The sequence below is a fragment of the Coptis chinensis genome, chromosome 8, assembly GCF_015680905.1.
Source record: "Coptis chinensis isolate HL-2020 chromosome 8, ASM1568090v1, whole genome shotgun sequence".
NCBI classification, from domain to species: domain Eukaryota; kingdom Viridiplantae; phylum Streptophyta; class Magnoliopsida; order Ranunculales; family Ranunculaceae; genus Coptis; species Coptis chinensis.
The window spans coordinates 79,966,448-79,992,587 of NC_141463.1; the positions used below are offsets into that span (position 1 = coordinate 79,966,448).

General features: G+C 42.7%; 1 protein-coding gene and 1 long non-coding RNA gene across 2 annotated transcripts in view; one reads left to right on the forward strand and one right to left on the reverse strand.

Moving 5' to 3' along the window:
* Window positions 1-5,266, reverse strand: part of LOC147483371 (uncharacterized) — a 28,267-nt gene extending 23,001 nt beyond the window's left edge. The window contains exon 1 of the mRNA XM_086578361.1: window positions 5,223-5,266. Within this exon, the coding sequence (XP_086434487.1) occupies window positions 5,223-5,265 (43 nt within the window). The 5' untranslated portion in view covers window position 5,266. The remainder of the gene's footprint in view (window positions 1-5,222) is intronic.
* A 19,215-nt stretch (window positions 5,267-24,481) lies between these two features.
* LOC147483374 (uncharacterized) lies at window positions 24,482-25,703 on the forward strand. The gene is made up of 3 exons (XR_015205157.1): window positions 24,482-24,752; window positions 25,026-25,231; window positions 25,389-25,703. It is a non-coding gene; the product is annotated as an uncharacterized LOC147483374 (long non-coding RNA).
* The last annotated feature ends 437 nt before the right edge of the window (window positions 25,704-26,140 follow it).

The window sequence follows — 26,140 nt, forward strand, 5'->3', positions numbered from 1 at the left end:
CTATTACACTTTAAAGGTGATGCCACTACTACAGAATGACACTTATACTACTGTTTTTAAGTGTGGTATAAATATATTTACCACTGTTATACAACCGTGACAATAGGTGGTGTGGTATGTAAGAATAGCAAAACTGTGGTATATATATTTAACGGATACCATGGTTTTTCAAAGAACCGTGGTTTGTATGCCCATTATATACCACGGTTGTCAACAGAACCGTGGCATATAAGCTATTGAAACCGTGGTTTATATTAGTGTATGTGTAATAATACCGTGGTATATAGTTATACTAAACACTACGGTTTATGCCAAACCATGGTATATATATATATATATATATATATATATATATATATATATATATATATATATATATATATACCATGGTTTGGCATAAACCGTAGTGTTTAGTATAACTATATACCACGGTATTATTACACATACACTAATATAAACCACGGTTTCATATATATATATATATATTTAATAATAATGCTAGTAACAGTCTTCCACTTAAAAACCGAACCTGCATAACAAAATTTACACAGCCTGCCTATATACAACATTTCCATCTTCCCAACAAATTCCAAAATATACAATAAATTATCAAACATTGCAAAAAAAAATAAATAATAATAATAATAAACTTCCATTAATTTTTTGAGTGCACTAAGAAAACAAACTTCAAGTTCCTTTTCATAAATTAAAAATGTAAGACTCATAAATTAAACTGGAGGGGTCCGAACATAGCTAAAACTCATCCTCATTCGCTTCCGACTGAAACACCCCATTTTCCTAGATGAACTGAATAATATCGAGTCGAACACCGTCAAGTTCATCTTGCGTGTATGTCTCCTTCAGTGTAGCAATTATATACCTCTTTGTAAGATTTCCAAAGAGGTAATTAGTGTGCAGGAGATCATATGTTTGAGGATATGTATTAAAAGCCTCGCACTAGTCATGATATATACCAATAAAACCTCGGTCGAAAACAACACGCATAGTATCTGGTAGATTGATTGGTACCACACTCATTACCCAAAGGGGCTTATCAATCGATCTTCTTTGCTGCAAATCTGAAAAGAATGGGAACATGTGTCAAATTCTGTAACTGAATTCACATACAATTATCTCATATTGTGATTATGTTAATAGTGACACTCCTAGAGCTAAGCACAGTGTCCAACAAACAACACACTTCAAACACAACAATAATCATCAATATCATCTATCCCAATGTTATGTTCCAAGACATAATACGTTAGCAAAACCAGAATAAACCCTGGAATAACCAGAAGAAAAAAAAAACACATTATCAATGAGCACAACAACCAAAATCTTATTATGCCTTGCACACTAACATGTATGCAGGATATCTAATCAAAACCCAAAGCAATCCAATTGTAAAAATGGAGGATAAAAGTCAAATTAATGTTAAATCCGAGATTTTTCTGGTATTGTGAGTTAAATGAAGCAGTTTGACTTCAAACTAGAATGACTCGTGGAAGGATAGTTCACTCCGATTCAGGTTTTTAAACAAAAGAATAGCCCAATTGTGATATAGCCCTAAAAAAGAAGTATCAATGGGAAAGTAAACAAAACAAATATACTAAAGGAGCCAATGTACACGGATGTACAAAATTAGCTAATGACAAATCAGCCTTCCAACAGAGTACAAGCACCAACTTGTGTCATCTCTTTTTTTTTTTCATCTTTGCGGTGACGCCACTTATAGACAACAACTCAAGGAGTTATTATGAAAACAATCAACAAGTTTGGAAGATGTTTAAAACATATATCTTTCCACACTAAAGAATTTGTCGACGTGGTACTATGTCACACAATTCACTAACAAAAATAACAATTGTATCACTAACAAAAATTACATATATAGACGTAACACCTTTATGCGTACATCAAGATATATAGATGATCCAGCCCTCCTTCCCCTTAATTGGTGGCACCCCTGCAATATTATACACATCAGTACACATTGAATGCTTGGCATATAAAACTGAAAGACAACACAAAAACCTATTTTACACATTGGCACCATGTGATTTTTATTGACTTTAGCCGGATTCAGTCCACTTTTTGGACCAACAAGACTAGCAATATTTAAGAGTTAAAACCTTTAGATTTGGTCGGTACATTTCTTTAACAGAAATTGATATAATCATCATCCTCACAGCCAAGATGGGGTGATCCATGTCAACCCGTGATGATGCCCTCCACTATGGCCATGGCTATCCATTCCTGCATTTGATGCCGAAGTCCCTCGTGATATTTTCAAGAACTTACATTATGAAGAAACCAATCAAAGTACGAAAAACTAAAATAACTAAAAATACTACTGGCTGCAATGTTCTACACGCCTACCTCATTGCCTCTTTAATGTGATCCTTACCAGTAAAATATCCATAGCATGCCACGCATAATACCTCCCCTCAAGCAGTTACTAAAAGCATAGAAGAAATCCCAAGAGCTCCTAAAGTATCAAATTTACCATGCCCCCGGGACGGGATAAAAGATACAATAGTTAAACACTTACATAATTTGATACTCACTAAAGATATAGAGTAGCGTGTGGGTACGAATCAAAACTGACCATATGGATGTTCTTTATCCTTAGGAGCCCTTGCAACTTTAAACGACCACAATGCCACACCACTAAGCACCTAAGAAAACAAGTAAAATACCAATAACTCAAATTCTATACAAGCCCAAAACCTATTTTCCACCAAATAAATCACTTAAAACTTACGACATCCGACACGGATTGAATCTGCACAAGAATGATAGCAATACTTCGGACAAGTACCCAAGAAGTGCTTTTCGAGAAGCCAAAGCAATATCGCATGAAGAAGACCCAACCTAAAACACGCCAAAGATCCCCAAACTCAAACAAAATTTCAGATTCGACTTCTTCCATCAAACTTATCATCTTGATGTATATAATACATTAAAATCACGAAGGGCTTCAAGAACAAAGCAAGGCCATTCAAGATAAGTAGGAGAACATGTTTAGCAAAAACCAGAAAATCAAACACTGAAAAGTACAATAACAAATAAACTAAACCAATTCGAAATTAAAAAGATCTTAACTTTTAATAACTAACTTACTTAAGGTTAAACAAGCACAACAAACAACTATTGAATGAACAGATCACACACTTTTATGTTTAGCCAAAACCCCATTTTCAAAAAATCGACCCCATAATTAGTTGTTACCTTGGTTAAAGCAAGCTTTCTTCCATAGATCGAGAATTTTGTGTTGAAATAATGAAAGTTTTGTCCTTTGGGTACACAACCAACTAACTTCAAAAAACCTAGTAGATCGACCAAAAAAACAAATTCTTATTAATCCTATCATATACTAGTATACTGCATTGCGATTGAAATGGAGCGTAGTATATTATTTATTTGGTTTTTTTTTTTTAAAAAAAATTATTATTTTTATTATTTTATATATCGAACCAACCTTTGATCACGTCACAATGTGGGATGATATGCCTATGAGTTGCTATCTGAAACCTTTGTTAGGAGTGCTGATTTTTTTTGTATCAAATTCAAGAACGTAGCAAAGCTGAAGCTATGCCCCGACTCCACTCCTCCTGGGCGAGGGGCAAGGTAACCAATGAAGCGTAATATGTGGATTGGTTTTGAGTTAGTTTGAGACGGTGCAAGCGGTCATGCATTCTAGTTTTTATTGGGAATATTGGTAACACTCGTGAAATAAAGCGAAATAATGTTCCCAATCTGTAAAAGTGACTCCTCGGATTGTAACTTGCAAAGATATGGGACTGAAAGATGGAATGATTGAATGTGTCATCAGAAATTTCATGTCGGGACTAAAGACCAACCTAACCCGATTCGATCCACAAGTATGTGCAAGTGAACCGTGAGTCCGTGATCTTATATATATATATATATATATATATATATATATATATATATATATATATCTGCCCATAATGACTCCAGAGAGGCGGCAACATGACTTGGGCGCAATGGTAAAGATGCCCTCATGGTGACTGTTCCATTACAAGTAATAGAGTAGGGCCGAATGTTTAGTGCACAAGGCTAGCCTGTGAGTGATTCCCTAAACTGTTAGGGGTTCCACCTACGATCTTAAGCACATTATTTTGACGGCTTGGAAAGTAACGAAAACCATAGCTTGTTTTGTTTTTCAAAGACCTCACATCACAATCAATTTGTCGCCTTTCAATAATTCTAAGCAAATGGGATTATGAACCAAATGCACATATTTTAAGTTTTCTTGTTTCCTCTTTCATGTCAATTTTCCATACTCCAACAAAATTCAATGTTGGTGTGAAAACTCATGTGTGATTACACGTGCTAGATATGATTTTTAGATATTTGTTTGGTGTGAAATTTTGAAGTGAAGTCAACGTTTAGGTTCTCGCATCCACATATTGTTGAAGAGAGGCTAAATGTATCCTACACATGAGTTACCATTCTTTCAAAGGCGCTTCAAAGCTTCAAAGATGGGGTGGCTTTAGTTCTTAACCTCTTCGGTGCTCCTCGCCTCTCGACTCTAATTAGACCGGAACTCTCCTCCCATGTTCGATTTTTTTTTATGGAATCGGTACTTTAAGAGAAGTTCTAGAATAGCAAGCATCATCTTACTTAAATACCAAAATACAAAATTCATGCATTCGGATAAAGCTTTACTTATGAGCTTTATCGAGGATGTGACAAAGGTATGGGGATTGAGGGATATCTATAGTTCTATTGAACCGAAAGGCACAAGTTACATAAAACTAAGTTACTAATATAGTTGATGGCTCATGACCAAAGGAACTACGCCAATTTGTTTCAGTAACTTTTGATAAAATGAGAAGAAAACTACACCATCTTCTTAAGATGGTTACCTCAAAATGTCTTATTCCTCTTATACAATCAAACGTCGGGCAAACAAGTTAAATAGCTGGAAACATTTACTAATCAAATTCATAAACATGAACTCAAGAGTCAAGAGAGGGTTCCTTTTCCGTGATATAGGTCAAGATATCTTTACACACTCAAACACTCTCATCAAACAATTATCATCTATACAAGTGAATTCCATTAAATAAAGCAAGGCACAATTGTCTAAAAGGACATCACCCAACTAAATATAAAATGACAAATTCCACAACATGAAAGAGGAGGAAATGCCCATTATCTACATACATACAAGAAAGATGTAATAGTACCTCCAATTGCACCCATGAAAACGTTGCATTCGTGATCCGCCATAATAAAATTCAATTTGATCCCTCTAAGAATGCTTTGATCCAAGATTAATGTCATCACCTGCAGCTTGGACAGCCAGAGTGATTCCCCCGGACTGCTAGGGAAGGCACAGTTCCAAATAAATAAAGCAAGGCACAATTGTCTAAAAGGATATCACCCAACTAAATATAAAAATGAAAAATTCCACCTAACATGAAAGAGAAGGAAATGGCCACTATATTGAGTGGTTGTTAGAGGAAGGAAAATGAAAAAGAGAGAGAAGGAAAGAAAATGTGGTGAAAGTGTTTTTGAGAGGGAAGGAAAATGAACCGAGAGAGAAGGAGAGAAAATGTCGAGAAAGAATTTTTTGGTGTGTTTTGAGGGGGCATGCAGACAGGGCAGATGAGAGACATTTTACACCCTCGGGAAAATATCCAACTCAAGAACGTTCGCATACGCTCACTTGATGAAGTAGAATTGAGATTGACTGAAATGAAAGTAGAAAGAAAAAGAAAAAGAAAAAGAAAGACCCCATCTGGCTCCTGGAAGTGACAGCGGCCACGGTTCATCCCTTTTCCCATTTTGTTTTGTTTACTCTTTTCCAGGTACTGACCAGTTGACCTAATGAACGGCTAAGTGAAAAAATCCCGCTAAAATTTTCGCCTTCTTTCTTTTATTTTTTTAATTGGTCTCAAATTTTCTAATTAGATTTTAACATTAGTCACGCTTGTACATCCGTTAGTTAATATCTCTATAAACGTCACAAAATAATTCCGGTAATTTACTAATGGTTAAGTAATTATGTAACGGAACACTAACTGTTATTAACTTACTAACGGATGTATATGTGTTACAAATGAGAAATTGCAATTGTTAGAAAATCCTTGTTATGGTGTAGTGAAAAAAGCTGTTATGGTGTAGTGACGGTGGGTTTTCTCACTGTTGCGGGAATCCTAAGAGTCGTAGAACTGTAGAAGTTGTAGGGAGAGACCGAGAGAATAGCGGGAAACCAATTTGAATGAGTTTCAGATCTTGTGTTTTTTTTTTGGCGATTTGACTATTTGGTATAAAGTCATAAACCACATTAGAAAGTGGAAAATTTATATACCAATCGTTTATGTTTAAGGTAGTGGGGATGTGGAGTACTCTCATGCTAAAAAAAAAACTAACCATGGTATATGGCCCAACTTATCCCGTTTTTCATGTATGGCGTGGCATATACTAGTAAACCAATGACCAAAGAAATTTCCGCCGTGGTATATAAGTATTTCCCACGGTTTTTAGAAGAACCGTGGTATAAACGTTCTTATTGACCGTGGTATATGTGTCATTCTGTAGCATGCTCCTGAAGAGAAATGGATGTTGCTACCTGAACATGGGTATCTTGCAGTGTCAAAGTATAGCGTTGCGATTGTGTATTTTTCAATGGTAGGTTGTCACACTTTTCTGCCGTTAAAGTCAGCATTCAATGAGAATGACTATAAAGTCATTGGTATTAGGCATGTTCCAAACCACTTTTTAAAGTTGAATTTGGAAGCAAATTGTCCAATGCCAAAGATTGCAACGTTTTGGGAAAAATATCATTGTGAAATCGCAGATGAGAAGAAATCATATTTCATGTCTCGCTTTGATGAATTTCCACTTGTCTCTTACAGAGATGATCATTTGGGCGACCATGTGATTCTGAGTGATTCAGACTGACTTGGTAGGAGGCTCCTACATTGTGCAATATTTAAAATTTTCTTTTTTCATTCTACTTTTTGCGCATCCAACTTTATGACTTCTTTACACTTATTTTGAACTAATATGGTTTTTGTGTAAACCTACAGGAAGACATTTCATATATTATTTAGGCCATCTCGTAGTAAGGATGGTTAGTCATCTCGTGACGTGACAAACATTCTCTTATTGATATTTTCAGTTATTATTAAGAAAATGTTTTTCATTATTGAGTAGAAGTGTATGCTTTTTTTTTTCGGATTAGACTATTGACAAACATTCTCTTGTTGATGTTGTGGAGTTAGTGCAACAACATTGAATTTTCTATCCGGTTGTTATTGTGATGTACTTAAGTTAAAATTTTATTATTTCTTATGCCTAAGTTGATATCCTATCAAGTTCTAAATTGATGGTGGTCAAATAATGGTATTTGATACGAGTGAAGGATATGGTATGGATGTACAGTGCTAGTGCTCCAAGTTTGCCATAACTGTGTTTTACATTGGGTGCATGTAGGGGAGTGATATTCTCTATCTAGCACGCGCCTAACATGGCGGGAATGACACATCGACCTATGGATCCAAGTCGTATCCATGAGCTAGTAGAACGCTACAGACAGATCACAGCATCACGCGAACTACACGAGGAAGTGACACGGATTCCCTATCCAGAAGCAATCATGACTAAAGGTGTACTTGCACATATCTTGATCGTCACCACGGTCACGCGCCCGCAAGTTACTTTTGTATGACATGCCCACTCCACATCATTACAGCCAGACCTAGGGAGGGCAGTTTCTCACATGTGATCCTAATCTCCACCCCTCATTTGGGACATCCTTTACACGCGTGGTGAGCAAGGATACACTCTCAATCTCTATAAATACCCTCTCATATGAACTCGCCGGACACGATTCTACTCTCCCCATACAACCCAGTAAGATCACGGAGGCGGTTAAGCTCTCAAGTCGAACTTCGGTCTCATCCAATAACCTATTCGGTCCGGTGGTGACTGTTTGTGTGGAAAACCAAATCACACCTTTACATTGGCGTGCGTCGTGGTCTCGATTACTTGAGAAACCGGACCATTTCCAAACAAATCAGTAGCCAAAACTCTCAAGCCCACGAAGCATGGCAAGCCTCGAAGCTCAACTCCACCTTTTAGCAGGGACTACTAGGGACGTTGAGCGAGCAAATAGTTGAGCTCGGGCAAGAAAACGTCACACTACGTTAATGTGTGGATACACGAGAATCCACTAGGTGTCATCAGGAGGACGACGCCATCAACGCGATCCAACGGATCACCGAAATGAACCAAAGGCTCGACAAAAACGCGAAGAAAGAAAGATTCCACCGGATAGTGCAAAGATGTTGAAAACCTACCAAGATCTCCATTTGATGCTGAAATACTTCACAAAGTCTCTCCTCTAGACTTTGTCCAACCACGATTCCCGATAATGACGACTGACGACATGCCCGAGCCAAAGATATAGCCCGATATGTTCAAAGTCTTGCACCCTACAGTGCACCAAAGTTCGACCATCTCCATTGCAGACTGATTTCCAGCGAGTCTAAAAGATGGCCCACTCGGTGGTTCTTCTCCCTCGAGGCGGACTCAATAAAAGCGAGCGGCTCACCGAATTGCTTAGCCAATAATATCGTCCATAATAGATGTAAGAAGGGTGATCTCAATTCACTCTTCCATTTCCGCTCTTGGTAAGGAGGAAACCTACTGACTCCTTCCTAAGCGGTTCAAAACAGAACTTTGGACATGGAAAGCGGCCTCAAAGAGTCATTTTTTGCGGTGGCTTTCACAATCGCTGCCGCACCCGCTAATACCCACTCGCGGATCGCTCGAAAGACCAACCGAACGCCGGCGGCGCCATGCCTTCGAGTTGATAAATACATCAAGCTGCAAGAAAGTTTGAAAGATCAGAACCAAGAAGAAGAAGAAACAGAAGAAGGAGAGGTTTACGAGGTAACATCATCCTCCAAAAAGCGACCCCGACAACAAGGGCAATCCTCCAAACCCAAACCAAGCAATAACCGAGAATTCGCCGTGCTCACCAGATCTCCTAGTTACATAATAGAGAAGATCAAGCGAGCTGCCTTCTACCGACCGGAGATAAGGCAGCCAGCAGATCACCCCGACCAGCCCTACTGCGCGTTTCACCGTGCTAGGTGCCATGAGACCAACGTGTGCTGGGGGCTCAAGCATTATTTGCAGGACCTGGTTAAAGCCGGACACATCAAGCAATACACCAATATACCCGACGGCGACCTGCGTCACAAGCTCATGGCCCGCTAGAATCTGGCAGATCCCCACCCGACGCGTAGCGATCCGCGGTCCCAAAGTCGTCCTCAGCAGAGGGGCGTTCGCAGAACTCTCCCCGTCAAGATCACCGTCAACCATCAAAGGTCGCGAGTATGACGAGAACCATCCACATGATCACACTCGGGATGAGTCCGTCTCAAGTTCGCGAGAAAAAGAAGCGTTGCCTCCCTTCAAGTTTACAACTTTTCTTTCAGGCCGCACCAGCGCCACCCGATTTAGGCCGCAGGATAGGAGACATCACCTTCTCGAGGCCGACTCAACAAGGTTTGCCTCCCGCAACGATGGCCTTTTCGTGGTCCACGCCAAAATCGACGGACCGGACCCGTCAAGAAGTTTTGATCGATCTGGCGCAGCTCTGCGATATTTTGTTCTACCACACGATCCAAGAGATGAACTTGCCAAAGTCGGTCTTCATAGACCCAATCGCACCCTCTTCGGATTCAATGGCTCCGGGCCGACCCAATAGGAGACATCATACTCCCGGCCGGTGGGCTCGAGAAGACAAGGTCGGCTTCAACACCGCGTTTGGCGTCCTCGATACCAAGTCGTCTTACAACGCGCCATTCTAGGGCGACGGTGGATCTATCAAATGCAGGCGATGCGTCCACTTTGCACCAAGTGATCCGTTTTCCGGCCCAGTGGGAATGATGGAGCTTCGAAGCAACCACTCGAGGCCCATCATTGTAATTAGATCATCGCGATAAACAAGATCGGTTGAATCTCCCATCACCGTCGAAACTAGCCCACCGCCTATACAATGGCCAAGACTTAGTGGTCGAGGTGAGAGCCAAAACCAAAATAGCTTGGGGGCTCAACAAGAACTTCTTCTCACCCATTTCGGATCCGACCTCCAAGAGGCGGCCGTTGTACCGGCATTGCAAATCCTTGAGGTCTGCCCCAAATGGAGAACGTCCGCGTGCAAACAAAGCCTCGAGATTGCCTCTACCAGCTCTCATACAACCGGCCGAGTTGAAGCAAACCATCCGGTTTACGTTGTCACGGCAAAATCACATCGACCCATTTGTAAACCACGAAGACGCTCCAGCTCCTACGGCTACTCCAACCAGTCATCATACTAGCACAACATCTACAGAGTGCAATCCTCCAGAGAGCACTCAAAGCGCCACGAACCAAACACCCAACTCTTTAAAAGCAAGTGAATCTGGGAACAGAAGATGACCCTAAACTCGTCTATGTCGGGGCTAACCTCGACCCCACACTTAAGGTTCATCTTGTAAATTTTCTGTCCATGAATAAAGATGTGTTAATTGGTGCGTATATCGGCGTGCGGTATAGATCCTAGCGTTGCATGCCACCGGTTAAACGTCAACCCTGGTGCCAAACCAGTTCGACAACGACTTAGAAGATTGTAATTACGTTTTCAAAAAGCAGTCAACGATGAGGTCGATAAACTCAAACAAGTAGGTTTCATCCGGAAGGTCGATTACCCAGATTGGATCGCAAACATAGTGGTCGTTCCAAAAAAGAATGGTACAGTCCGCCTGTGCGTCGACTTCACCAACGTCAACCAAGAAACTCCAAAGGATGACTTCCCACTACCCAGAATTGACCGACTTGTCGACCAGACTTGTGGGCACGAGTTGCTATCATTCATGGATGCATATAGTGGGTACAACCAAATACCACTCGTTGAAGAAGATCGGGGAGAAGACCTCATTCATCATCGAAGCAAAGGAATTTATTGTTACAATGTTCTCCCGTTCGGACTGAAGAATGCAGGGGCGACATATCAATGACTAGTAACTGACATGTTCCAGGACATGTTAGGAGATACCATGGAGGTCTACATCGATGATATGGTTGTCAAAAGCAAGAAAGCAGGCGACCACCTTACCCACCTCGAGCAAGCGTTCTCCGTTCAACGAACCGGAATGAAGAACCCGAGGAGAAGTGCCTTTTGGAGCATCCTCCGGAAAAATTTCGGTTTATCAGGTCACCATGGCGGTATCGGGCAAATCGCAGACCAAATTCGGGCGTTCTTAGACATGCCCGACCCGCAAACAAAGAAACAGATACAAAAGTTGTCAGGCATGGTCGCTGCACTCAACCAATTCATATCGAGAGCATCAGATAAATGTCGGCCGTTCTTCTGAGGATACTAAAAAGGCGCGGCGGTTTTTCATGTAACGATCAATGCCACCAAGCATTCTCCACTCTTAAGGAATACCGATAACACCCCCGTCTTAGCTAAGCCGATAAATCGAAGAAACTCTGGGGCTTTATCGGCAAGATCGGACCGCCATCGGTTGGTTCTATTCAAAGAGGAACCAATTCAGAAAAAGCCGATCTACTTCACAAGTAAGACACTCACTCCGGCCGAGAGGAATTACTCCCGCGTAAAAGAAATCCTTGCTTTGTTATACTCGGCAAGAAAATTCAGACCTTACTTCCAAGCCCATCCAATCAAAGTACTTAGCGATCTCCGTTGAAGAGGATCCTTCACAAAGAAAATAAAACCACTAGGATGGCAATATGGGCGAAGAATCGGGCGAGAGCACCACATGGACTTCGTCCCCCACATCGTCGAAGAAATGGTCGTCGTCGCAGATTTCCTAGCAGATTTTCGGTCGACAACTAATTAATTGGGAGTCGAAAACAAAGGTCGCACCCACAAAAAGCGAACATAAAAACAGTTTGGTCCCTACGCCGATGGTTCCAAAGAACCAGAAAATTGCCGTATCGAATCGTTTTAGTATCCCCGAGGGAGCTATGATAGAAAAGCGATCCGCGATAGACTTTGCAACTTCCAATAACGAAGGCGAGTCTGAAGCACTAATAATGGGAATCGTGCGGCAATCCAATTCGGTGTAAAGGGAACTCTAAATCTTTAGTGACTCGCGAATCGGTGTTCGCCCGGTTGCAAAAGAGTACACTACCCGCTGAAAGGTAACCTTTCCAAGTACCTTCAAGTTGTTAATGATTTGCTTCCTTCTTTTAGCAGAGCTACGGTACACCATTTTTTGCGTGATGAGAACCGTCACGCAGATAGCTTAGCATACCTAGCCACTCAGACACCGAATTGTGCCTAGACAACTGACCATTGAAGTGGTCGATCGACCAGCTTACCAAGCGGACCATGTCTTGGCAATCAGCGACCTGTGCCCACTCTCTGAAGATCAGATGAGTCAAACATGGATGCAACCTATTATACAATACATCCAGCACGGCACACTCCCAGATGAGCGTACCAAAGCCAGAAAGGTTCCACACCAGGCACGTAGCTATTGTTTGGTGAATGGCGAAGTTATTCCGCGAAGTCCGCTAGGGGAGGACCTCATCCGAGGTGCATCGATCCGAGCAAAGGTCGGTTAATTTTCACCGAGATCCATGAAGGAGAGTGTGGCAATCATGCTTGGGGAGGTCGCTCATTGCCCCAAAGCGATCTCCCAAGGATAACCGGCCCCATTATGCAGATTGATGCCAAATCGTATGTCCTCAAGTGTGTCAAATGTCAAACATTTTGTCACAACATCATACAGCCAGCCTGCGAACTGATCAAAATCGCGAGCCTTTGGCCATTCCACATGTGGGGCATGGACATTATGGGACCATTCATCCCTCAGAAGAGCACCGGCTTTCGCTTTGTCCTAGCTGCCACAGATTATTTCACTAAGTGGGTCGAAGCAATTCCGTTGGCACACATCAAAGAATCACATGTCAGGAATTTCTTTTGGACTCATATCATCACCAGGTTTGGCTTACCACACACACTGGTGATGGACAATGGCTCCCAATTCAAAGGCAAAACAGTCAAAGAGTTCCTGGCCAAGTGGAAGATCGTTCATGCATTCTCTACGCCCCAGTACGCTCAAAGCAATGGACAAGCGGAGGCCAGCAACAAAGCCATTCTAGAGAATTTGAAGAAGAAAATCGAAAAGAACAAGAGCCAATGGCCAAATCAGCTCGAGAACATACTATGGGCTCACCGCACTACAGCTCGCTCTAGCACCGGCGAATCACCATTTTCCTTATGCTATGGCACAGAAGCCGTCATCCCCACCGAGCTGACAATCACGACAACCCGATCTGAGCTTGTCGAGTTAGTCATAATGATTTCGGTTTTAGCTCGAGAGGTCGACCTCCCTCGAGGAAGCGACACGATCTAGCAGCCTATCGGGAGTAGCATCCTACCAACAAGTCCTAAAAGCGATCCTACAACAAACGAGTACATCCTCGATCTTTTCAACAGGGGGATCTAGTTTTGAAGAAAACTCAAGATGACTCTAAACTAGCACCAATGTGGGAAGGGCCTTACATAGTGGACGCGTGCGTTGGCAATGGAGTATTGGATTAAAACCGGGAAGGGAAGTTGTTGCCACGACCTTGGAACACATACTTACTAAAACAGTTTTACCGGTAGTTGCATTATGTATTGTAATTCATGTTTCCATGTACTACAAGCTCAAGTGTAAGATACTCAAGATTGTTATCATAAACTGCGGTTTTACTCGAATCTCCAAACCATGCCACTCGCACCACAAGCATCATGCGCTTCGGGGAGCTTACAGGCTTATCGCCTCTCCGAATCTTGCTAAGTTGAGAACCTACACTCTTAGGATCAACTTCGGCGAGAACGGCTCAGAGCGGAAGCCCCGGGGGGCTCGCCGCGCTCTCAAGCCGGCGAAGCTCTCGGGGAGCTTACGGGCTCATCGCCTCTCGAGGAGTCTTGCTAAGTTGAGGACCTATACTCTTAGGATCAACTCGGCGAATGCTGCTCGAGCAGCACGCCCTCAGGGGCTACACACGCTCTCAGCGGCGAGCGAAGCTCTCGAGGCCCTACGGGCTTATCGGCTCTCGAATCTTGCTAAGTTGAGAACCTACACTCCTAGGATCAACTCGGCGAAGAACGCACCGGGGCGAAGACGCCCTCCAGGGGGCTATGCGTGCTCTCAAGCGAGCGCTCTCTCGAGGGGGCTTCTTAGGGCTCATCGCCTCCAGTCTCGCTAAGTTGAGGACCTATACTTCTAGGAGATCAACTTCAGGAGCAAGACGCCGGGGGCTACACATCTTGCTCAAGGAGCTCGGGGAGCCCTGAGGGCCTCGCCTCGGGTCTCGCTAAGTTGAGGACCTATACCCCTAGGATCAACTCAGCGAGACGCCTCGGGAGCAAAGCGCCTCGGGGCTTACACTCTCGGGCTCGTAAGCCCTCATGAGCCCCACAAAGCCCTCTAGATCTTGCTAAGTTGAGAACCTACACTCCTAGGATCAAGCTCCGATCGCTATTTCGGGAGCGGCCGCCTCGGGGTTACACACGCCGGCAAAAGGTAAACGCCAGGAGCAATCACTATCCTCGCCCTCAAGTTTTACTTCGTGGAGAACCATCTCCTAGAACCCCGAAAAGAAGCCCACCAACATGCCCTCGGGAGTCCACGGGGCCCACGAGCCCCCTAAGTCTACACAAATTGGACATCTACATCTCCTAGATCAAGCGCCTCGAACAAGGGTACACAAGCATAACGCTTCACGAGTACATCGAGAATTAAACCAAATGAGCAATTAAAGAGAAATAGCTACAAGCGGTCAAGCAAAAGATAAGCATTAAGCATAAAGTTACCCGCGTGGCATTCTGACAAGTCCCGATAATCGGTTCAAACCCACCGATCTGGCTGGGTTTACCCAGAAATCGGTCGGACCGATGAACAACAAAAACAAGGGGGATTAACGGCGCCACTTTCGTGGACACTAGTTCTGTGTATAAAAGGCCGTTTAACCTTTCGGGCAAAGCACGAAAAGCGAGCTCTAATGTTTAACCTTCGTAGGGGCAAAGAACAAGCATGATCATTACAAACACAAACCAAATTTCTTACCAAGAAGCAAAATCAACATCACGGAGCACCAACCACATGTTTGCCCTGAGGAGCAGGGCTGGTCGAAGGAACATGCCTTGCGCCACCAGAGAGCAACGCGCATACCCGTCCCCTTGACCCCATCTGCCTTAGTCGGTGACAATACTTCGTCCGACTTGGCATACTCACTACAGGCCGTGGTATCGGCGCTTTGAGCTTTGCGCAGCAACCGCCCGACATCGCTTAGCATACTCGGTGACTTACGCTACCTCCATTTGCAGCTCCGGCCATCGCGGCTGACCCGGCTGCGTTCTCATCAGCGGCCGACCGCGGTCTTCCAGCGATCATCGCGTCAAGTTTCCTCTTGCCGGCCCAGGGCAGCTTCGCAAAGCATCGGCTCTACGGGGAGTTGACATCGATTATCGCCCAGTACGGTTCGTTCTTGAGTTTATCATACCCATCCGAAACTACAAGGACGAGTCATAATCGAATCACTTAAAAAATAAAGCGGCAAAGGATGATGGCGAAATACTCACCAAACAACTTCGCCATATCCATGGTCCCCGACAGCGTGTCCATGTCCTCATCCTCGACTTCATTTCGGTCCCCATCTAACCACGATCCCCCTGGCAGAAATTAGTCGCTATGGTGGCCAGTGGAAGCTGCAATCGAGAATGTTTTCTGACATGCTTCTTCCCGTTCTCCCCGTGGTAGAATTCGCTCCCCGTCCCCGACCACCGCAGGGGCGAACCCTCCTAGCTGACGTGACGACCTTGCCCCGGTCGTTAACCCTCGGCTGACCGATGGGAGCATTCCGGCTCGTTTGCGGCGACACGAAAACAATGCCGTCCGTCGGCGATTCCTTGGATCGTTTGCTCTTTACCGCGGTCCCCATGTCCACATGAGGGCCGGAACTCCATCTCCTCCATGGCGGAGGGGAACTCGCTCGACACTCCCTTCTCCTCGGCGTGGGGCAAACACCGAGCCATAATGAAAGCTGAACACAGAAAACAAAACAAAGATGGTCAGAGCGACCAGTAACATCTACGTTCACAATCTAAGCGAAAGCAAAAAAGAAACATACCTGAGTAAAAGGCAAAGCGAGAGAAACCGAAAGCGGTAGGAAGGAGAAACGACGCGATGGGAAGAACAAGAAGGGCAAATACCGTTTGCTCTCCCTAGGCCGGTCATTATTTATTCTCGCGAAGCGTCTCTTCCCAAGGCACACCATTATAGCATCCGAGACGCAAGCGCCCGACTTTGGCAGCCATCATTTCATACCCCGACCACCCACATCCCGAGCCGTGCCATGCACGCACTATAGCTTCGGGCGGCGCCCGGTATAGAAGCATGGCGCCCTCATCCGAGATGGCGACCGCACCATTTAGTTCATAACGTAGGGCCTGCGGCTTACAAATATAAATATTCCTCTCATACACAAGGCCAACCATAAAGGGAAGAGCAACAAGATTCACATTCATACAAGGGCGACCTAACGACAAGAAGGACGCCCTAGTTCACAGATCAACCGTCTTTCTTTGAGAATACTTTCGGAAATCCGGCCACAATTAAACATCGACATCGTAATCAATAACAAAGAAAAAAAAGCAAGTTTGCCCGGTCAACCTAGGAAACCGGCTTATTGTTTTGGCGAGGCCCGGAGGCCATTACAACCGCATGTGCTAAACAAATGTTCTAAACATTTTCACCTAAATCTTCTCCAGAGTAACATTCAAAGCGAGGCGGAGCTTGGATCAGGAGGAGGCGCCCGTGGCGCCTCGGCACCAACCACATGGAGATCGGGTTGGACCCCCGAAGGCGCTCACTCATCGGACCGGTGAGGGAGGGTGACACGACTCGAGGACGAGGGCGGCATCTTCAAGCGATTTCGCGCCGAGCCCGCTGAAGTCCGGCGTTCCCGCTCCTCTTGCGGGGTCGTCCATCTTCCTTTCCGCTCCTCCACTTCAAGACGGATGGTGAGATAGGCTTCTTTGCTTGCGAGTGGAAGTCTTACATTCGTTCGGCATAATGTTGTCGCGGCTAGTTGGCCCCTCAGCGCCTCCACCTCATGCTTCAACTCGATCGACTTCGTTCTGCTTCACAGCAGAGGTCCTCTCGAGTCGGGGGCAGTGGTGAGGCCTCGAGGGGCATCGATTCGGCCTTTTCTTCCTCTTACCAGATTCGGCGATTCGATTCGTCCGTCGGTAGCGCCTCAGCGCCTTCTCAATTCAGCGATCACGAGCGGCCGTCTTTGACTTCGGTACCCAGTGATCAATGCGGCGACTTCGCCAACATATCACGTTATTATCAAACAATAGCATGTAGTGCAATAACACGATCAAGAAGAGAATGAAAAGGTTACTTACCGGGCACATCGCTTTGTCCATCCCCCTCGGGGTTGACTCCGGCTCATTAGCATCCAAGTCCTTCCTATCACCGTCGGGGTCATCCCCTCAACAAACAAGCGGCTATAGAGGCGAACTTGTAGCTCTGATCGGACCTCCTCACATAGCGCTTCTTCGGTTACCTCATCGATGTACATCGGGTTGCGCTCGGTTCGTCCTTTCCGATCTTGGGTGCCCTTTACCGATCTCCCTTGCACCGACCTTTCCCCTTCATCTTGCCGGAGGATCTCCAACAACCACAGGTCGGCGACCTCAGGGGCAACCTCGGGGCGTCCTCACCTAGGGCCTGAAGTCGGGCATCGGCCTCGCCCTCAAGCTCGCGCCGCCCGCTTCCCGGATTCGCACTTCACCACCCGTCGCGGTCTCCGGCTACCCTCGCAGCCTTTGCAGGTCGATACTCTGGAATGTCGAAGAGAACGTCGTCCACATCAAAAGGAGCGTCCTCTCGACCCTTCCCCGCCCCAGACCCAGAGGCCCCAGCACTTCCAACGGGTCGCTTCACCCCAGTACGGCCCCGCTGCCTGTCTTCCCGCGTCACCAGATCGCTCTTACGCTTCTCCATAACAGCTTTCTTCGACGTATTCCCACTCAAGTTACCCCGCGCTCGGGCCTTCTGCTCTACTCTTTTTTCCCGGATGGCAGGTCCTCCGCGCTCTTCAAAGAAATGCGCAACTTCTGGTAGCTTGACCTGTTTTTCAGCTCGCGACAAGCTAGCGAACTTCTCGATCACTTGTCGACTTGACTCCTTTTTCAGGCGGATATCTGCATAGGCAACAAGACAACAGTTTCAGTAAAAGTTCAACAAAACCAAGTTGACCTAATCAGACAACGCGCTGCTACCCACCAGTAAAGTTGCATATTTTATGGTTCACTGCTGAACCGCTAACCGATGGCGTCCTACAAGGAGGCAAGCGTGTCGTTTGTCCCCGACTTCGTTACTCTTTACCGTCAGGCCTCGACGGCGTAGCTTCGTGTTTGCAGGCTAAAGTTCAGCAACCTAGATCGCTTTACGAGGTAGTGCTCGATCACATCAGCGACCTTGATTCGGTACTCACCACTGGCGTTCAAGAGGTCAAAAACCTTAAATAATCGCCACGTGTTCCCCACAAACTGAGCGTGCCTTGCCGCAGCCGGTTCGGGGAACTTCGCCAAACCGGCTTGGAGAAGCGGTATCGTCGTCATGGCGCCCTCGGTGTCCCTCACGCGGATGATCACCCCATGATTGGGTGGGGTGTACCTCTCACTAAAAACCAGAGCGTTCCGATCAGGCTCATGGATCTCCAGATCACTTATGGTTATCCCATATTTCTTTCTCAGATATGGGAACGCCCTCAAAGCATGTCTATCCACATTACTTAGAGGCGGCGGCGAAGGCGGCGACCCTCACGCGACACGAAGTGCTAGCCGGCAGCTTCTGAGCATGAATCGAGCCACATCTTCCTCACTTTGCTATCCCCTCGGCCGCCCTGCGCCTTCATCATCACTCTCAACCATCTCACACACGGACTCATCCTTCTCCTCACCGTCATCCCGGCCAGAGAAACTTCGAGAACCTCATTAGATCGAGTGTCGCCGAGTCCGACATTGTCTCTTCTAACCCTAACAAATCTAGCTACTAGTATCTAACGGGGTATCCTAACAACTCTAGCACAGAGGCTTAGCACCAAACAAGAAGAAGAGGTTCAAAATGGCGGAGAACTAACTTTGAAGGATGATCGCGGTAATGAAGTTAAATCTACCCACGAAGCTGACCAAATGAAGTCTCAACAGAGCAAGTGAAATTTTTGAGCAACCGCCCCTCCGGTTTCAAGGCATCATGATTACACCCTAGCCCCCTAGCTGCCCGCTACCCCACGACTTCCAACCAAACATCTGTCTTTTCACATCCGAAAAAGCGGAATACGTTTTCTTCTCTACTGCTGCTCGGATCATCGCGTCCGCTGCAGCGTCAAGCGTTCGCACTCCACTAGCTCACATGGTTAACACGAGCCATTCCTCCGCGGTCGTTGGAGATTTCCACCTCTCACATACTCCGCAGCTTACCGATCTCTCTCACCGGTCGTTCTCACAACCCTCTTGAGGCTTTCAATAGGGGAGTGATATTATATATCCAACAGCTTAACATGGTGGGAATGACACATCGACTTTGTGTATCGAATTCGCATCCATGAGCTAGTAGAGCCTTCTGAGCGGATCGCGGTATCCGCTTGAACTACGAGGAAGTGACGGATTCCCTATCCATAAGCAATCATGACCAAAGGTGTACTTACACATATCTTGACCGTCGACCACTTATCACGCCGCAAGCTACTTGTCTGATTTGCCACTCCACATCATTCAGCCAGACCTGGGAGGCGGTTCTCACATGTGATCCTAATCTCCACCCTTCATTTAGGACATCCTTGACGCGTGGTGATCAAGGATACACTCTCAACCTCTATAAATACCTCCCCTATGAACTACGCCGGGACGATTCTACTCTCCCCATACAACCCGGAGTAAGATCGTAGGCGGTTCACTCTCAAGTCGAACTTCGGTCTCATCAATAGTCTATTCGGTCCCCAATTTGTTTGTAAGGGAAAACCATATCACACATTTACAACCCCAAACTATGAGTACTAAAAGAAGAATAATTACAATGTAATATTGAAAGAGAAAGCATTGCAATGTACCAAAAGAAGAATCATTACAATTATACTGACTAAACCCTGATTGATTTTGGCAAGTTTTCTTCCAATTACCTTTGAGGTAATCGACTAACGCTAAAAGTTGTAACAAACCTGGTTGAGATCTTCTGAGGCAAAGTATGATATTTATCCATCATTTACATGAGTGCTTGGCATTGGCTATGAAATATAGACGATCAACCTCTTTAGTGATGGCTCTAACACCGGAGTTTCCAAACAATGGGTTCTTATTTGTGATCCGTTCCTATAATTCTTTCAGCCTGCTCTGGAATCCATTTCTTAGCTAAACAAAACACACACAAAAAAAAAAAAATTAAGTTATTCAACAATTAGAACCCAAATGTATTTGTATTTCTAACACTTATAAACACATGCAACATTCGTTAACATGTTTATAATTTTATATGCTTGCATGCAAAAAAGGATCAAACTTGGCCCTGAACTCTTACTAAGGAAATTGAGTTTGCAACCTTCCAATAAAACACCTTGATACTTATATTAAGGTATCTTCTCAAAAAACAATTATACCATCTATCAAGTTTTTTAATCCATATTATCAGCATAATAAGCTCTTTCTATACATGCTTTACTAAAACAATGTAAGATCAGAGATGGGTTCGGTCTTGAAAACCAAATCTCATAGTAGTTAGTTCAAGCTCAAATATACGGATGTCCATTCCTCTAGCACCATGACTAACACACATTTAACTAACTATTTTTTTTTTCCCCTTAAATATGAAAAGTAAGCTCATTAGGTGTCATGGCCATATCATTTTATCAACATTCTAAAAGCAACATCATTCCAACTCAGAAGTATATATCTGGACTAAGCTAAAAAGCAACATAATACTCTTTCAAGGGTCAAAACGGACTTATTTGTGAATTAGAATCATATCAAAGCCTAATACCATTCAAAACATAATACATATAACATATATAAATTACACACAACTATAACAATAAACTACGATAGCCTCAGAGAATCATTTTGGAATATTTACCGGGGGGGGGGACATGTGTGATATAGTCTTCAAGTGTTAACAAAATAAGCATTACAATGCTATGAAAGATCCTTAATAATCCTTTAAACTCAAACATATTACAATGCTATGAATGAAGGACCCCTCAATATCCTCTAAACTCTTTAAACAGATTGAGTAACAAAAGTCGAAATATAATTCGAACTTTTGTGTTACATGAGTGAGTGAATAATCTATGACCTTAAATAACAAAAATACCTTTGAACAATGTCACCTCACTCCAGCAAACACCTCTTTATGAGCTTGCTTAAATGACATCAGAGCAGCTCCTGTAGATGACATCATAGCACATTACTTCAAATGAAGATCGGACTTCAAAGTGAAATTTTACAATGTGAAATCTGTAACGTTGATATTGAAGAAACCAAACAATTCAATGTAAGTATCACTGATCCAGGGACGATTGCTTTGCAGTTTGCACTTAGAAAATTCAGATAAATACATATAAAACTCAAAATCGGGAATAGCAAAACTATAAAGAATGAAGAAGGTATCAATTCTTAGTTACTGAATGATATTAAGAAAAGCATAACACAGTTTATATCGGTCTATTATCAAAACTTAAAAAATTGGTTCAAGCCCTCTATGTATTTTTGGTGTGCAAAGCGTAAATGTGAATAGCAATTCAATTAGTAGATATCATTAAGAAAGATACATTAGTTCTTGAGTGCATAAACATGTGGTTAAAAATCCCAATTTTTTATACACAAAGCAAGTAGAAAAAGCAGTTTGAGCTTATTAACCTTATTTGCACAACTCTACATGTCCTACAAGTCTGCAATACACATAAAGATTGGGTTAGATGTGATCGAACACTTGAGATTTGGAAATTCATCGAACATGCATATCATCAAATGGGCAAATTGCTAAGTCCAACGAAAATGAAACAGACATAGATGTTGCACTGGGTATAACTTAGCAGGAACACCTTCTTGGTTCAGTTGTGAATGCATAAACAGTACTACGTTCCAAAAGTAACCCATATCATGCAAACTATATAGTTTGGACTGCACATGTCAAACTATATATTATCATGCCTCACAATACATCAAAGTAAATGGTAATCACATGGGGTATGCTTGCCAAACACTTGGAAACCATAAATTAAGCCCATTTGAAGCTACTTACCCGTAATCGTGTCATGCCATTGATTATATTTTGCTACTCATGGTGCCAAAAGAAAATGGTATCCAATTCAAATCAGTTTTGTCATTTTCTTTCCATTAAAAAAAAAAGGTAATAGTAATAATAAATGTAATGTCCTTCCTAGTACTCATTGTTTAAGCTAATTGAAACTGCTGCAGTTGACACTATAACTTCCAATTGCATCTACCTTAAGGCTTACATGTAATGTTCTCTGTTCAAACAATAAGCCAATTAAAAACAATTTCATGAAATGGGTATAAAAGAAAGGGATCCCTAAAAGAAATTTGATACTGGATGAGCAAAACAACACTAAACTTTGAGCAATGGATGGTGAACCATTTTACTAAATGATACTTCTAGTCATCTGGTTCGTGTCATTTGTATTAGTCAATTCTAAAGATTTCATGACATTTTACTTGACAGAAATAGTAAGATATGTTTTGAGTGACTTGAGAAAGCCTATCAATAAGTTACTTAGGTGCAGAAGAGCTAGAGGTGAAGGAGACCTCACCTACCCATGGCATCATAAGTTGCCGCGAGATTGCTATAGACTTCAAGCGTATCTGGATGACATGGGTATCCTTCTTGCTTCTTCAAACAATTCAACAGCCTTATCAACCTTGTACAACTGTACCCAAGCCATTTGGGATCAGTACAGCACCAAAGAAGGCTGATTTTCTCTCTCCACTGGCTCTGAATTTTGCTACAACACTCTCAAAAGAGCTCTACAAACCTTCCCATGTCTTCCAACCTGGCAACCATGTAAAGCATCACACCAATCTCTGTGCTTCTATTCCTGCAATCGTATTTCGCTGACCAGGCGTGTCTTCCAACAATTTCATTGCCCTCTGAAGAAGTTTTAATGCTTACTCAGGCTCATCCACATCTTCATATATAGCAGATATATCCATCATCCCACTGGCACTCTCCTCTACTGTGGTCCCTGGCATAGGCTTTGTATATATTCTTAAGGCGTTCTCCGCGGTAAAGAGTCGGACTCGCGAGAACTGTCTTTTCGATAATAGAGATCGGGGGGAGGGTAAAAGCTGATCTGGCGAAGGTTGGTTAATTATCTCCCTTGGTGGATTTGAAAACGGTCAGGACCTTCTAGTAGGAGAAGTCAGCTTCATCAAAGCGATTAAGAGATAGGTAAATCTTTCCACAACCAATGTCAATAGTAGCTACCTCATTTTCTTGGCCATTGGCAATCAAAGCCATGTTGGCAAAAACAAAAAAGGATATGGCCAATGTGTATAAGTTACCTAAGGAAGCCTATCAATAATTTCAACAATGCACAATGAGCAATAAGCTCTTTTCTACTATTATAAAGTGTTGGTATCACAGGAATGTCCAAAACAACGACTCCAAGGGACTTGATTCATTATTTTGCGTGCTCATAACCAAAGAAAAGAAACACTACCATAGTTATAGTCAATGCATTGATCGAGAAGGATTAGCAACTAATAATCGAAAAAGTAAATTATATGCTATCCCATGAAAAGAAATTAATAGAAGGAACTTGGTGCAGGAAATATCTAGACATATAATAGACAATTTTTTCCTAAAAAGAATTTTTCACTATTTCCATAACTGTAATCTAAACATATTTATAATTCATTGTTGTCACTGAAACATTTAATACCAATATACTACAATGTCGTTTCACAATGTTTTTCATGAGCAGTGAAACTGCAAAACCATATCATTAAGTTCTTCCATTCAAGTGCTTAAAGTATAGTCTCCAAGAACAATGGATTCGTTTTACCAGGAAGGGGTCGATAATGCTAGATGGTTGGTCTAGTATCATTATAGCAAACCGGTAAAGCAGTAATCAATCAGAAACAACATATTATATCGAATAACCAACTCAATAAGACATAGTATACCTATTTTCAATGCTAAGTACTCCAATTCTGGTGGCGCCCAATACAGCACCCATCATAAATACATTATCCTCTTTTCCCCTTCCATCTACCCTCTTTTGCAAGGGTCTTTCTACGTGAACAAACTGTTTTGAACAAACTCTAGAAAACAAACCCGACATGGCAAACAGAGAGACCTTGATTGTAGTACATCTTGGAGCAATACACACACCCCTGCCTGATGAGTGTCACATCAGTTTGTTCAAAAGAGTTTGTTCATATAGAATTTTTGGTTTTGCAAACAGTAAAAAAAAAAATTTTGCAACAAAAATCAAGTTTCTCACTCGAATCTCATCGGCTTCTATTCAGATTTGGGTACTCTCTTGATTCCAATTACACAACAATAAAAGAAACAAAATGATCAATCAGTTTATACTCAACAAAACACAAACCAATTTCAGTTGAGTAAGAAGAAACATCTCGCACTCTATCAAAGAAACTTTTTTGATGGGTATATCCAATTTATCCACTCTCTTTCTCTTTGCGGGACTGTTTCAAGATTGGTTTTTTTGGTCGATATGTTATGCTATTGGGTGTTTTTTTTCAGCACCCTAATTTTATTTAGTGATTTTTTATGTCTTTGCAACAAAATTGTTGCGCGCTTTTGCAACTTTGAATGCTACTCTAATGTTTCAGCTATTTGTTATTATATATTCTTAGAATTTTTTTGTTTTATATGCTAACAATTTTGCTAACAATTTTGTTTTCTTGCTTTGTAATATAGATTGAATCACTTTGACATTGAAAAAGACCATTCAAAGTATTTGACATTCACTTCAAATTCAGACTGTTAATTGCATAACTCTTCAACAAGTTCAACAACAGTACATGGAAGTTTTAAGAATCAAGAGAAACAGAGTGACCAAACGCAAGTAGGACTCTGAGAAATCATGCACCTATCACCTAGCAAGATGTTCAGGGATTTGTGAGGTACGTTAAGCTCTTTTAAACTATAGCGTTCTAAAAGTAAATGGTGGAAAGAACTGTATGTGCTGGCCTATCTTCTCCTTTATATCATTCTCAAACCTCAGAAGATCCACCAGTTTTATGGATATTTTAGTTCAGTGGCTTGAATTTTTACTTTCAGGTTCGTATAATGCAACAAAGCTCCAAATTTTTACTTGATGAAGTTAGCTAGCTTTGACGTTGCCTTACTCATGCCTTCGAAGGATCTTCCTATAATTTTGGAGCAGTTTATCTCTACGATAGCTTGGTCTTTCGTTTGGTGAAGACACTTAACTCAAAGCCAACAACGATTCTCCTTTCTCCAAAATTTAATTGATGTTTGCATACGAAGACAATTAAGAAGACAATTTGGGCAAGTAAAGAAGACGATTCTTTCTAAGTTTGACTATGTTTATGGGCAAGTAAAATAAGAAGACAATTAAGAGGATTTCAATAATTAGAGTGTCGAATAAATAAATATATGTAGGCATTATACAATTTGGGCTTCCAATTTATAGTGCCTTAGGTGATTTGGCTTTAGTGGACTGATCAAATAAGTGGGCATGCTATTGATTTGAGCCATACTACAAAACACTGATAGTTTTGTGGAATCAGTTGATAGAAAGTTCAAGCTTGCTAAGGGGTGTTAGAATTACATCGAAATTGAAAGTGTTATTAGTCTTACACTATGCATACACATTTAACCTAAAAAGTCTCACTCGCAATAGCTATTGCTTGAGTATAGAGTACGCTAATGCGCTTAGTAATGGCATATGTAACAGGTGTGCTACTGAGTTTGTGATTAAAAATGCTCAAACATTGTTTCATTGTCTACCTTAATTTTCTTACACGTGTCCAACCAGCGAGCAACTTCTGATCTATTATGCATTGAAA